General features: G+C 41.8%; 1 protein-coding gene across 1 annotated transcript in view; it reads left to right on the top strand.

The window, feature by feature from the left end:
• Positions 1–13,663, top strand: part of Coch (cochlin) — a 14,180-nt gene extending 517 nt beyond the window's left edge. The window contains exons 2-11 of the mRNA XM_004637123.2: positions 50–513; positions 2,256–2,412; positions 3,427–3,560; positions 4,070–4,132; positions 6,441–6,485; positions 6,573–6,720; positions 9,466–9,569; positions 10,190–10,416; positions 10,585–11,101; positions 13,164–13,663. Of these exons, the coding sequence (XP_004637180.1) occupies positions 50–513; positions 2,256–2,412; positions 3,427–3,560; positions 4,070–4,132; positions 6,441–6,485; positions 6,573–6,720; positions 9,466–9,569; positions 10,190–10,416; positions 10,585–11,101; positions 13,164–13,339 (2,035 nt within the window). The 3' untranslated portion in view covers positions 13,340–13,663. The remainder of the gene's footprint in view (positions 1–49; positions 514–2,255; positions 2,413–3,426; positions 3,561–4,069; positions 4,133–6,440; positions 6,486–6,572; positions 6,721–9,465; positions 9,570–10,189; positions 10,417–10,584; positions 11,102–13,163) is intronic.
• The last annotated feature ends 1,568 nt before the right edge of the window (positions 13,664–15,231 follow it).

Below are 15,231 nucleotides of genomic sequence, written 5' to 3'. Positions count from 1 at the left end.
CTCTGCGCGCCCCCCGCGCAGTGCTCGTGCGCGCGCCCGGCCTTTAAAGCGGTCGCGGGCGCCAGGCTCGCCGCACTCGGCGGACGCAGCCGGGCGGTTCCTACGCAGGTGCGGCGCCCTGCGGGCGGGCAGGCAGGCGGGCGGGATCCCGCACCTCGCCTCTGGGTTTGACTCGGCTCGCGCCGCCTCACGGAGCAGCGGCTGCCGGTCGGGTGCCTCCCGGGCCGCGCTGGGTGCGGAGTGGACCCGGAGCCCCCGCCTCCCTCGCGCCCGACGCCCCCTCTCTGTCTCGCTCCCCCCAGGTCTGCACGTTCTCGACCACCATGTCTGCAGCCCGGATCCCAGGTTGCTGCCTCGGTGCGTACGCGCCCTCCCTGGGCCCTGGTCCGCGCCACGCGCGGCGGTGGCCACCCAGCCTCGAGCGCTCGCGCCTCCCTTTCCCCGCAGGTGTCTCACTGCTGCTGCTGCTGCTGCTGCTGCTGCCGCCGGAGCCCGCGGGCGGCGAGGGAGCCGGTGAGTCGGGGTCCAGGGCGGGACAAGGCGCTGAGCGCCGCCCGGTGGCCGCGGGGTCCGGCTCGATCCCCGAGGCGGCGGGCGCGCACGTCGGGCAGCAGAGGGGCCGGGATAACCGCGAGCTCCCATGGGGGCGCCGAGGGCCGAGCCGCCGCCCGCCGCGTCCCGTGTGCCCCCGCAGGTGCTCCTTGTTGGCACACACGGGTCCCGGGAGTCGGGGAAGCCTTCAGGTTGTGTTGCCCGAGAGAGGGAGTCCGAGGTCGTTCCCCCATAGGTGGGTTTCTAGATGTCACCCTCGTGAAAAGCAGCCCTGGCGGTCCCATCCGCTTGCTGCAGCCTAAAGAGTTTTTGTTGCACGAGTAGAGGTCGCTGCCTGCGGGTGTGGATCTGTGATTTCCTACAATGTAGGAGGCAAATTCTTTTCTCAAGTCTATCGCTGGTCTTTCCTGAAAGGTAGAAGTTGAGGGTAAGTATTGTGCCCAGCCGCACCGTGCGCTCATGCCTTCTCCAGGAAAGTCGATTTTAGCGGCCAGAGACTCACTGTGACCCAAATTCTGTACTGCCCCCTCCTCCTCCAAATGTGGGAGAAGGATTTGGGCTGACTGTTACTAAGCAGGAGGCTTCTGTTTTCCGTAAAGATTTAAACTTTCCTGGTTCTCTAGAAAGTCTGAATTAAGGAATCAGTCCACGCCAAAGTATATTTGTTAGAGGTAAGCTTCTTACTTGGGCAGTGACCAGACAGTATTCCTCTTAGAAAAAATGAGTTTGTTTGTAGTTTTGAATGACCACATTTTCTTGCTTTTCGAAAAATGATATTTAATATCGTCAGTCTCAAATTCATATTTGCAGTACATTGACAGTGTTTTGTATTATGTTATCTTGTTACATGTTGCCAAGGACTTGCTTCTACCGAGCATCTTTTTAGCCCAATTTTTGATTATTTGTCAGGATGACTGTGTAAAACTTGAGTGTGTTAACAGTGCTTTCTGGAAGTGCGTTCAGTACTTGATATATCTCTTTGGACAGATCTGGAGCAGAAATAATCAGGTTCAATTAAGATAAAAATGCTCCATTCTGATGGGAATAACTTCGTTGTGTTCTGTCCTCTGGGAGCTGTAAAATGTTCCTTGGGTAAATTAACCCCATGGCTTAATTTCCTTGTCTGTAAAATGAACAATTGAGCTAAATAACATTCTGTGGTTTGAGGATCTTTGTACTGGTTTGCTTAAGTGAACATGTGATTTTTAAGGCTCTGCATTTATAGGATAACTGAGACAAATGGCCCTGAAAGGAGGGATAACTCAGATTTTCACATTCCTATGAAAATGTTACATAAAAGCTCAATTCAAATTTACTATTTTTTATCTCATTCAACTATATACGCGGTTTTATCAGAGTTGAGATTTTTACATTTCTGGAATGAATAAATGTTCAGTGACTAACGTGATTTTCGAGGTCTGATTTCGAGGTCTGATTTGAAAGCATCTTTTTAGGTGCTTTCAAACAGCTAGAACTAAAAAAATTCTGGCCTTAGATTTCTGTGGTAGCTGGAGACTAAGTTAAATTGGAAAACAAGCATTTGGGTCACTGAAACCTGGAATGGTGTGGAATGGAGCCTAAATCCATATTCTTGGTAAAAGTGTAGAAATTGGGGAGTAAAACTCAAATTTCCTTCTCTCGCTTCTCCACTACTCCCCTAAGATAGCCTAAGGGTGCTCTTACATTCCCCCCTTTCTCTTCAGTTCCCATTGCCATCACGTGCTTTACCAGAGGCTTGGACATCAGGAAAGAGAAAGCAGATGTCCTCTGCCCAGGAGGCTGCCCTCTTGAGGAATTCTCAGTGTTTGGGAACATAGTTTATGCTTCTGTATCCAGCATATGTGGTGCGGCTGTGCACAGGTAAGCACAGAGACAGCTGGGGAGAGGGGAAGATGCAAGCCTAATTATTTATTTTCCCGCTTTAAGCCTCCTGGACACCTTCCTCCCCTCTTCTTTTGGTGCCAGTTGTGGCCATACAAAACGGATTTAGTTTCAGAGTTTTCCTGGGTATTCTTGAAACATCAAGCACTCAAGGGAAGGTTTCTGACAGAGGACAGCTTGCATTACATTTTGGTGGTTAGATTCCTGTGTTTCTGAAACATCCCTGATTATTTCATAGATTATGTACGGGTTTTGTTTTTCCTGTGTGCCAGCTGTTTTCTTAACTTCCGCCATAATTCTGCAAGGTAGGTACAATATTAACACTTTAGAGATCAGGAAACTGAACTGAGAGTCGAGAAGTATCTTGCCCAAGTCACGACTGCTAGCCAGTACCATGCTGTCCTGCAGTGGAATGGCCAGTGTGAGATTTAAAAAAAAAAAAAGCAATCCTGGGCTGGGGAGATAGCTTGGCAGTCTAAGCGCCTACCTGGCAAGCGCAAGGACCTGGTTTAATCCCCAGTACCACATGCTGTGCTGGTCCCCAAACCAGGCGTGGTGGCACATGTCTGTAATCCCAGCACTGGGGAGGCTCAGAGAGGAGGAACACTAAGAGTGTGAGCTGCATTGCAAGACCCTGAACCAAATGAATAAAATAAATACATCATTTAAAAAATGTGATCTGTGGAGTATCTTAGAGACCCAATTGTTTGGAACCTCTTATTAATTTATGAATTTCTGAGTTGTAGGGAACACATTAATAGTACATTTGTATCCTTATCAATGCTTAAGAAATTTGATGGCACAAAATCATTTCCCAAGCAGATTTTGTCCTATGTGGGCAAGTTTTGAAAAGGCTGGCGTTAGGCTCAGGTGACTTCCCAGCTGAACTATTTCCTTGACTAAAAAGAGCAGTGTGTGCGCAGCAGCACTGTAAGTCATTTGGATGCCCTGGAAAGTGTAGCTAGTGCCTCAGCTGTTATTCTTATGTTTCAGGGGGGTGATCAGCACCTTGGGGGGACCTGTGCGAGTGTACAGCCTACCGGGTCGAGAAAACTATTCCTCGGTGGATGCCAATGGCATCCAGTCTCAAGCGCTGTCCAGATGGTCTACTTCTTTCACAGTGACTAGTAAGTACAATTTTACTGTTCAAACTTTTGGTAGATACTACCCCTGCCCTAAACTTCTTTAAAAAACAAAATAAAACAAAACTTTTTGCTTTCTTTGGCTAAACATTTTGAATCTGATGGGAAAACCTGTGATCAGGAAGAGGTCAACTGTGGGTACAGCCAGGAAATCAGAAGGGTCACATCACACAAGCCGAACTTAGGTGACTAGAGAAAGAACAATTTGCTGTGAGACGGTAGCAGTAGAAACTGAAATGGCCTGTAGTCAGAATGCCTGGACGCTTACCAAGTAACACTAAACTGCAAAACTAATGAATTCATTTTGGATGATCCTTTTAATTATAATAGATGAGATTCCATTTGGGTTCTCTGAAACTAACATGCAGCACAATGTTTCTACTGATTATCACCATTACCCTATTACATTTATTATCCAAACCCTAAATTAGATTCATAATGCCTTGATGATGAAGAAGGAAGAGGAAAAAATAGACTTATCTTTATTTTAACAGAAGGCAAAAGTAGTACCCAAGAAGCCACGGGACAGGCAGTGTCCACAGCACGTCCACTAACAGGTATGGAACATGGAATCTGTGTGTCTCCTGGTTGCACAGCACAGCATTTGGAAATTATAAAGGAATATGTTATTGATAGAAGCTTTCCCTTAAAAATTTGGCAAAATATCTGATGAAAAAACTTTCAAAGGAGAACAGAATTATGTTGACCCAGGGGTTCATAGGTTTGGGGCCATGCTGGTTCCGTTGCTTTTAAGCCTGTGTTGAAGGCAAAGCATCACGGTAGAAGAGCATGGTGAAGGAAAGCTGCTTCCTCCGGGCACTCAGGAAGCAGAGAGCGAGCTAAAGCTTGGCCTGATGGCTTTCTCCTCCCACTTTTGTTCCACTTGGCCCCCACTCAAGTGAACAGCTTTAGACTGGGCGTGGTCATGCAAGCCTACAATCCCAACTCTTGGGAGGCTGTAATCAGGCGGATCACGAGTCCAATCTAGTAGTGAGACCATGAACACCCTGTAGACCCTTCCCTAAAATACAGAAAAAAACAAAATCAAATGCACAGCTTTGCCCATGGTCTGAGTAAGCCTCCCTCCTTAGTTTACTGTCCCATGTGCCAATTATTTTCTGAAAACACCCAACAGACCCATCCAAAAGTGTGCTTTACTGATTTTGCTTAATCTTGTCAATCCAGTCAAGTTGACAAGATTAAGCAACTCAAAAAGAAATAAAGTAAATAAAAATCTTATGTTTATTGATACATTATGCACAGAAATATATATATATATATATATATATATTATTTTTTTTTTTTTTTTGAGACATGGTCTCACTGGATAGCCCAGGCTGGCCTCAAACTCAAGATGATCCTAGCTTCTTCACCCTCCCAAGTGCTAGGATTACGTGTGTGCACCACCATACCCAGCTAGAAATATTCAAATTTATTCAAATATTCAATATGTCAAATTGCTTATGTTTTTGTCTATAAGCTATGCCCTCAGTTATTCACCTCAAGTCCTACCTGACTTAGCAAAACATGCCTAAGAATTTGCCAAAGTAAAAGAGTATGAACTTTCTACTGTTTCTTTTGTTTCACTAAACTCCCTTAATTACTGCACTGACCTATGAATAAAAGCACTGGTGTATGTCTGCTGTAAGAAATAGCCAGGGATCCCCTTTTTATTTTTTTTATTTGTGTGTGTGTGTGTGTGTGTGTGTGGCCAGCTCAGCCCACCAGGGGGCAGGGCTGGCTGGCATGTGGTGCTGGGGGATTGAACCGCCGTCCCTGTGCTTTGCTAAGCTTGTTCTAAGTAGGTGCTTTAGACCACTGAGCTATCTCACCAGTCCCAAGGGATCCCCTTTTTAAAGAGTGTGTTTAAAACCTGGGGTTTAAAACCAGGGAGCAGGGCTGGTGAGATGGCTCAGTGGTCTAAAGCACCTACCTAGAACAAGCTAAGCTAAGCAAAGCACAGGGACCGCGGTTCAATCCCCCAGCACCACATGCCAGCCAACCCCGCCCTCTGGTGGGCTGAGCTGGCCACACACACACAAAATAAATTAATAACCAAATAAATAAAAAAATTAAAAAAAAATAAATAAAACCAGGGAGCACTAAGCTACATCCCCAGACCTTTTAATTCATTTTAAGACAGTCTTAAGTTCCTCAGGCTGCCTTCTAAGTTGCGATCCTCCTGCCTCAGCCTCCTGAGTAACTACTGGCCATTTTAAAAGCAAAGAAGTTAAGAATTTTAGGCGCCAAGTTCCCAATCCTGCATCAATTTTGAGTTTGGAATTTTAAAGTCTTAGGTCAGAGATATACCAGATATGTAGGCCCATGTCTTCTATTGGCCCATGTCCTTTCTTTGTTGGGGCATTGCTTCCCAAGTCCAGAATATAATGAGGAAATTAAAAATATATATATTTTCAAGAGTGACGGTTCTGATGCTTTTCTGTATCCGTGCACTATGAGGGGCTGAGGCAGGAAGTCTCAAGTTTTTAGTCCAGCCTAGGCATTCTAGCAACTTAGCAGGACTTTTTCTCAAGGACTAGCGTGTGGCTCACTGCAAAGGCCCTGGATTTAATCCTCAATACTGGAGGGGAAATAAAAGATTGATATTCCTAGCTGTATCTAGATATTCCTAGGTCCAGTGCTCCTCTCCTGTCATCCCAGCTACGTGAGAGGCTGAGACAGGAAGATCACAAGTTCTAGGCAGCCTGGGCAGAAAGGCAGTTTCAAAATGTTTTGAAAAAGTAGGGATCTCTCTTAGGGGTAGAGCACTTGCCTAGCATGCCCCAGGGCCTGGATTCAATTCCCAGTACTGGGGGAAAAAAAAGGTCTGTCTACTGCTAATTCCAAGAGCTGCTTTTGTTTCAGGCAAACGACTAAAGAAAACACCTGAGAAGAAAGCTGGCAATAAAGGTAAGAATGAGAGATCCCTTTGTGAAACTAGCATTCCAGTGTGTCTATCTGAGCCAGCTAATGAGAGGACTTGTTTGATATTCACAGACTGTAAAGCAGACATTGCTTTTCTAATTGATGGAAGCTTTAATATTGGGCAGCGCCGCTTTAACTTACAGAAGAATTTTGTTGGCAAGGTGGCACTGATGTTGGGAATTGGAACAGAAGGACCACATGTGGGCCTTGTGCAAGCCAGGTACCAACTTTGTTAAAACAAGAGGTGTTTGACGTCTTGAATGACAAATTACCAATATGGTAGATTGATTTTGGTTCAGTACAGTCATGCTGAGTTGTGGACAAGGAGTATTTCTAAACTATAAATTCAAGATTGAAGGCTACCCGGGCAGGGGCACTGGGTTGGATCTCCAGTAGCACAAAACAGTGCCTGGACAGACTGAGTAGATCTGAGTGCTTCCTTCTGGAATGAAAGGACTTGGAGACTCCTCTGCTGTTTATATGAAGCGAGGAGGTGGATGCGGAGGTCCTGTTGCTTACATAGTCCTTCACGTCTTCGCTGCTTGGTTCCCAGTGTCTCTTTCTGAGGAAGCAGCAGTGATGTCTGTTCCTGTCCATCCTGCCACAGTTCTCCTTTCAGCAGGCTGTCTCTTCTCTCATCCCTCAGTATTTTGAGCATTTTCTCATCACAAGTACTCATCAAAAAAGTGACATTTCGTGTATTCCTTTGCACGGTTATTTAACCAGTCCTCTATTGCTTTTTCACCATTACATAGTATGCTATGATATACTATATGCCATCTCTGATTATTTCATTAGCTAGCAACCTGTATATTATGAAGCTCTGACAGTTTTAAAGCATCTGAATTAACTAAATGGCTTTTTGGATAGATGAGCTAGTTTTAAATTACTATCAACAGTATACAAAAGGTCACCAGAACTACTATAAACACTATTTTATATTTCATTTGTTGTGTTTCACAATTGGTTCTGCTGGTATTTTGTTTTGTGGTACCAGGGATCAAACTCCTTGCATTTGCCAGGCAGGTGCTTATCCTGCTGAGCTCTCTCCCCCTCCTTGGTTCTGCTACTTTTTTTTTTTTTTTTTTTCAGTACCAGGTCTCAATACACAGATTGGACTGAGTGATCCTCCAGTTTTCAGCCTCCCAAGTGTTGGGATTATAGGTACCACCCAGTCACAGTTGCAGTCTCGGCATGCCCCAGGGGCAGGGCTGGCCTGCTTAAGCAGGTGCTTTATAGTCCACTGAAGTATCTGGCTGGCCAGCTCTGCTCTTAAGAAGATTTTTTTGTAGTTGTTGTTTAATTTGGGGGTGTGAGGTGACTGTTTAATTTTGGGGTTTTCTTTTACATATTTTAACTATCCCTCACCTTATTCCATTGTTTTGTGTGTGTAATGCTAGGGATTGACCCCAAGGCCTCAAGCATGCTAGGAAGGTATTGTACACTGGCACTATATCCCCAGCCCTGTAATAGCATTTTTACACACAAGTTTGGTTAGGTCTGTTTCTTTGATCCATATGCTAATTCTTTTCTTTTTGAATGGGGTTTCACAGAGTTGCCAGACTAGCCTTGAATTTGTAATCCTTTTGCCTCGGCCTCCTAAGTAGTTGGGATTGTAGATATGCCCCATCATGCCCCGAGTCACATACTACTTTATAGTGTGGGACAGGGTCTCCTCATGTTGTTCAGGCTGGCCTCAAACTTGCAGCAAACTTCTGGTCTTAGCCTCCCAAATGCTGCGATAACAGGCATACAACACCACACCTGGGGTTTATGCTAATTTTTGCATCATGTTTTGTTTGTTTTTTGAGACAAGGTTTTGCTATGTAGCCCAGGCTGGCCTTCAACTCATGAAGAGCCTCCTGCCTCAGGCTTCCAAGTGCTATGATTAGATGTACACCACTACACCTGGCCCCTCTATACTGTTTTGATGATAGCTTTGCTGTGCATTTTAACAGCCCATGAGGCACATCCCCTGTATTTTCATATATATGTTATATGCAAAAATGCATGTTTATACACATATATTTTTTCTTTTTTAAAGGGTCCAATTATGTTGCCCAGGCTGGCCTTGAACTATTAGACTTGAGCAGTCCTCCTACATCTGTTACCGAAGTACCTAGGAGTACATTCAGTTGTATGCCACCACACCCACCTAATACTAAATCTCTCACATATAATCTTAATTGGTAAATTTCAATATCATTTGTTATAAGAAAAACTTAACATAATTCATATCCTTACAAGTTTTTTCACTTTTATAGTTTGAGTCTTAGTATAATTAAATCTGCCCCTTCTGACCAGAGCCTCAGGTTAATAAACTCAGGGTGCTGAGAATATCTAGGCCCCTCGTTATATAGCACACCTAGTCATACAACCAGCTTCTTCCTTGGTACCTTGTGACTAACTCCACAGCCGTCCACTACCCAGGAGTTCCTGGGCCAAGGTGGATTTCAGGTGCTATATTGATTAGCCATAGGCTTTGGAGTCATACAACCTGACTGTACAATCCAGCTATGTTTTATTGGGCAGATTACCTAGGTCAGTGGCAGTAAACATATGGTACACACTAGCCACTCACCACTGCAAGCTCCAAAAGGTTTGCCATCACTGATCTGGGTGCTCTGAGCCTGTTTCATTTATATAATCAGGATAATAATTTGTACCTCTGACATGAAATGTGATTATACATTATATAATTATATATATATATATATATATATATATATATATATATATATATTATATACACATATTTCTCAGGATCTAATAAACTCTAGCAATTATATGTTGCATTTCTGAAACACACCTAGTAATTCAAGTAAGTATGCAATAGTGTAATTGACTAGATTCTGTACGACTAAAAACAGAACTTGGGTGTTGTCTGATTTAAAAGGTTTTTAGGCATCTAATGTTGCTTATTTTGCCTGATACTCCCTGGTTAACTTCTTTTTTTTAATTATAGTGAACACCCCAAAATAGAATTTTACTTGAAAAACTTTACATCAGCCAAGGATGTTTTGTTTGCCATAAAGGAAGTAGGTTTCAGAGGGGGTAATTCCAATACAGGTAAGTAAATTTTGGCCAGTATGGTAGAGGGTGATGGGTGATCCGACATGTAAAACAGTATTACGTCATTTTGGATAAGCAAATGTGAAGCTCTTCCTCCTGGTGCTGAAATCATGGCTAGGTCTGAACTTGACCACCTGAGATAAATATTCAATTCATAATGGAAAATAACCAAGGAGATAGTTGATTCTTTTTTTAGAATAAGATATTGTGATATATAATCTTTACATGGGACAGGCCAGAGATCACTTCATGGAAAGACTTGTTTATAACACTAACCAGCAGAAAGGATCAACAGACTAGTGAATGCAGATGTGGCAGAAAGAATTGGAGTAGCACAAGTGGCTGAGACTCCTGAGTCCTTATGAGAGCCCATGACGGGAGTACAGCTCAGTTCTGTTTGACTGGTGACCGACATTAGGTTAAGCAAATGGGAGGCGGTGGAGGAACTGTGGGTTGTGAGGACAAAAAATAGGCCTAAAGGATAAACTTTCCCTACTGATGTATCTATCTTAGACTCACGTTCCATATAAGTTAAATTCTTAAGTGTCAAATTGCTCCAGGGAAACAAATGTGATTTAAGAGTGTTAAATGTTGGCTTACTTCAATTTCAAACCTAGGAAAAGCTTTGAAGCACACTGCTCAGAAATTCTTCACAGTAGACACTGGAATGAGAAAAGGAATCCCTAAAGTGGTAGTTGTATTTATTGATGGCTGGCCTTCTGATGACATTGAGGAAGCAGGAATTGTGGCCAGAGAGTTTGGAGTCAATGTATTTATAGTTTCTGTGGCCAAGCCTATCCCTGAAGAGCTGGGGATGGTTCAGGATGTTGCATTTGTTGATAAGGTAAGGGGGTGAAGGGCTATCTTCAGTTATGGTGGTAGATTCATTTTGGACCTCTCTTGTGCTGACTGGCCCTCACCTAGATTAACTTCGAACACTCACAATGTAATGTTTTCACAACTTCAGAAGAGGCATTTTTTGATCCTTTTAACTCTTGTCTTCCCCCATTAGGCTGTGTGTCGGAATAATGGCTTCTTCTCTTACCACATGCCCAACTGGTTTGGCACCACAAAATACGTAAAGCCTCTGGTACAGAAGCTCTGCTCCCATGAGCAAATGATGTGCAGCAAGACCTGTTACAACTCAGTGAACATTGCCTTCCTAATTGACGGCTCCAGTAGTGTTGGAGATAGTAATTTCCGCCTCATGCTTGAATTTGTTTCCAACATAGCCAAGACTTTTGAAATCTCGGACATTGGTGCCAAGATAGCTGCTGTGCAGTTCACTTACGATCAGCGCACAGAGTTCAGTTTCACTGACTACAGCACTAAAGAAAACGTCCTAGCTGTCATTAGGAGCATCCGCTATATGAGTGGAGGAACAGCTACTGGTGATGCCATTTCCTTTACTGTTAGAAATGTGTTTGGTCCCGTGAGGGACAGTCCCAACAAGAACTTCCTGGTGATCATCACTGATGGGCAGTCCTATGATGATGTCCGAGGCCCTGCTGCTGCAGCACATGATGCAGGTGAGGTGCTTTTGCTTTGTAAGGGAATGGAACTGAGAAGGGGTTCTATTGAGTGCTAAGTAAATACAGAGTTAATCACTTATTTTACTGAACACACACGTGCACTGTGATAGTTTTCTAAGAGCTTTACCCACTATTAGCTGAAGAACAGCCCTATTCATCTCAGTGTGCCAACAAACAGACTTCCTCAGAATAACACAGCAAGTGGCAAGGATTGAAGGCATTCTGGCTTTGTAGTCCACACTCCTCTAACCACTGGATTATTAGAATTGCAGTGTAAGAGCTATCAGTGTTGAGAATTTAAATTACTGGTGCTTGTGTTTGGCTCAAATTTGAAAATCTATCCCAAACAAGTTATACCTAAAACCATTTGATTATTTATCCTAATTTGTTTTAGATTTTAGTCTGGCATTCTAAAATGATAAAGTATCCTATAAAAGTTTAATCCTATCCCATTGGAACTCCTAAAACGTTTTCTCCTTGAGATAATACACACGTGTACTAAAAGGGTATAAAATTTCTTCAACCCAAATTTAGAATTTCTTTTTGAAAGGGCTGGTTAAATACATTAGCATAATGTGTTGCTGAGATCAAACAAGCCAGCAGAAAGATTCCCTTTCTGAGGAAAGAACTCAGTAACTTGGAAGGAGAGAATCAACAGCCTTGCATTCTTGTATATTCCTGTCATCTCCTTTTCCAAAACCTAATTCTTAATCACTGTTTCATTTCTACACATCAGGACCTCTCATATCACAATTATGAAATTGATAACTAGGTTCGTGAACTTAAATTTGTTCAATTTTAGAAAAGATGGCCAAGTTTGTATCTGTCATCTAATGCAGTGTGCATACAAAAATAAAATTACGAACACTTTGCAAACCAAAGCATAAGGTACCAGTGTACTTTTAAGTACAGCAGGCAACTGCTACAGGCAATTTAAGTAATACATCCAACTTATAAATTTTTAACATATTAGCAACTAGAACTGTGTTGAAGCTGTTATCTGTCATCACTCTCAAACTGAACTAGTTTATGGCTAGCAGGATTATATTTCAACTAAAGCAAACTAAATTCAAATTCATTTGCCCAGTGACTAAATTTAAAGAGGCTGGACTACACTACAAATTTAATGAAATTATCTCAATTAAAGTCACAAAAGCTCAAAAACATTGAGCTTTTAAGTACAGCTCACACTTTAAACAAACTGTACAACTAAGAGGGTTTTTTTTTCTTTTTTTGGTCTGGAGGTGGTAGGGGTGGAAGGGTGATTGGCTGGTAGTGATCAATCAGAAATGGTTTTGATCAGCCTTAACATCCTCTAAACCTGCTTTATATCACCTGAGCATTGCATACTACTAGAAAAGGAATAAAACTCCAAACAGGGAAGAGCTTTTTCAGAAACCTTTAAGCTATAAAGGGGATTTTCACCTGGCAGAAGATAGATGGTAGTCTCCCCAAAGAACTGCTGTCAGGACTGATGTGAACTGCAGTGGGTATGAACCCAACTGATGAAACCGTCGTCCTAACCAGAACATGCAACTGCACCAAGTCTTACAGTAACTCAAGGACAAGCAAATGAAGGCTCAATGAAACTGAAACTCTTCCAGCTTCATATAAAGCCCTTTGTCCTTTAGGATTAAGGACTAGCAAATTCTGACTGACAGTGTTCCAAGCAACTATAAACACTGAAGTGTAAGAGATGCTACAATATCCACAGCAAACTATAGACACCATTCCCCAGTGTAACCTTCAAAAGCTTTCACCACTTACCCTTTTGTGTCTCTCTCCTTTCAGTGTTTGTTTAGGACTTAAACAGTGTTTATTTGCATGGGCTCATGTCCTTTCTTATGCCAGCCTCAGAGGGGAGATTTTCCTTTTTTTGGTTTTTTTTTTTTAAGCCATCTTTTCTGTAGGATTTCTACTGAAGGGATACTGTGTGTCAAGTTTAACACTGTTTCTATTCCTAGCTTACTAGACAGTTTTCTCTGCAACAGTGTATTAATATATGTATAAATATATAAATTGGATGTTTCTGATTCATTTTAAAATATTTCTATTGTAGGTATCACCATTTTCTCTGTAGGTGTGGCTTGGGCACCTCTGGATGACCTGAAAGATATGGCCTCTAAACCAAAGGAGTCACATGCATTCTTCACAAGAGAGTTCACGGGATTAGAACCAATTGTTTCTGACATCATTAGAGGCATCTGTAGAGATTTCTTAGAATCCCAACAGTAAGGGTGGAATTTGGGTAACTAAACAAAAAAGTGCAAGGAGATATACTGTATAAATTGTATTCTTATACTGAAATACTATAGCATAATAGGATCAGATACATTAAACATGTTAACAGCTACTTTAAGCAAATAAACATTCTTTTAAAGTTTACTACCTTATAATTACAACTTAGATTTTTGACTGAGGCTTCATAACTATAGCCCTTAGAAATTCAGGAAAGAGGAGGTATCATGGATATCAAAACCTTAAAAGTTCTCTAACATGCCTATTAAATGTATAGATATGCAGATGCCATAGCTCAATAAAAGAATCTGACACTTAGACAAAAAGCAACACTCTTTCTCTAATCATTATATCGACTACGTAAGTAGCAAAGTTCAAGTACAAATATTGTGACCCAAGTGAATGTTTTCTTAAAACCAATCAAGAGTAGATAGGTGTTAATTTACACACTAAAAACTATAATTCATAAACTATGTGGAAAAGAAATGAGCATCATATTTGAGTACTTTCATAACTTGCAAAGAAAAACATACAAGATGTGATTGCCAGGTATTTTTCTATTTAAATCCTTAATTTTTTATGTGTATAGATATACTGTATTGACTTATAGCTGGAGTCACCTAAGACCTGAGGTAGCAAGGTTTTTGAAGAGATTCATACCATTATAGGGAAAAAATACTGAGGTTTCAATAAACAATAAAACTGCTAGTGACTTTAAATTGCCTTTTATTCTTGCACATTTCTCTGCAGGCTATAAAAATTTTGTATTTTTAAGGTGTAGATCAATCTACATTGCTTTTCTCGAATCATACAATAATACATTTTTCTTTATTTACTGAATACCTGTTTTTAGGCAGTACATGCAGACACTACCAAGCATTGCTACGATGTGCTCTTGAGTATTTGCTTTAGGAGAAATGTTTTGAAACTATCTTACATCAGTGTGTTTGAATTCGTGTCTACGTGGAGCACCCAAACTATCTTAATGTATACTCAGAGGGCCTCTCCCCACAGAGGTGCTCTATTGCCACATATTGCCTATCTTCTATACAAACAGGTTGTCCCTTCCTTCATCCACCTCTGAACCCCACTTCACATCAGACACACTCCTAATTAGAACTACAACACGACAGTTAACCTGAAAATGGTTATTAGTTAGAATACTCCAGTAAATCTTTTCAGTCTAACAGTTACATTGTCCACGTAAAGAGAATAAAATGATATACACAAGAGGAGACGAACTTTACCCTTTTGATAGTACAAAAAAATTGATGAAAGGACAATGAAGGTAGTAACTTCCCTCCTTCCCATTAATAAAAAAAGGCAACGCCCTCCCCGCAGGTATACACATCTCAAATTCTCAGCCAGGAATATCAAAATAAACTTTATTTAGAAGATCGGGATCTTGCCATGTAGCTCAGACTGGCCTCAAACTTGTGGCATTTCTCCTGCCTGTCTCAAGTGCTGAATAACTGGCAGCAAACACTAATAAAACCTTGAAAGCCTGGAGAATCTAAAGCTAATACTTTCATTGATTTTTACAGGAGTAAGAACAAAAGTCAACTTCAAGTTGTCAGTTTTCTGTGAGACAGGATAAAGGGTTAACAAAAGGAGATAAAGATTTTTAAAAATATGAATTACAGAAACTGTAATGGACATGCCTAAATTTCCAATATACTAGCTCTTTTTATAATTTTAACACATTAAATGTGATGCTAGTTTTCAGTAGGTAACAGTTTGGTAATAAAAATATAAAGCCAGACATGGTGATATATGTCTGTGATCCCAGTACTCGGGAAGCTGAGTCAGGAGGGCTGAGGAGTTCAAGGCCAGGTTGGGCTACATAGTGATTTCATTCCAACCTAAACTATAGTGAGACTGTAACAAAA

The sequence above is a fragment of the Octodon degus genome, unplaced genomic scaffold (genome assembly GCF_000260255.1).
Source record: "Octodon degus isolate 3935 unplaced genomic scaffold, OctDeg1.0 scaffold00086, whole genome shotgun sequence".
NCBI classification, from domain to species: domain Eukaryota; kingdom Metazoa; phylum Chordata; class Mammalia; order Rodentia; family Octodontidae; genus Octodon; species Octodon degus.
Note: the sequence above shows the minus strand (reverse complement) of the source record. Positions and strands in the feature narration are given on the sequence as shown.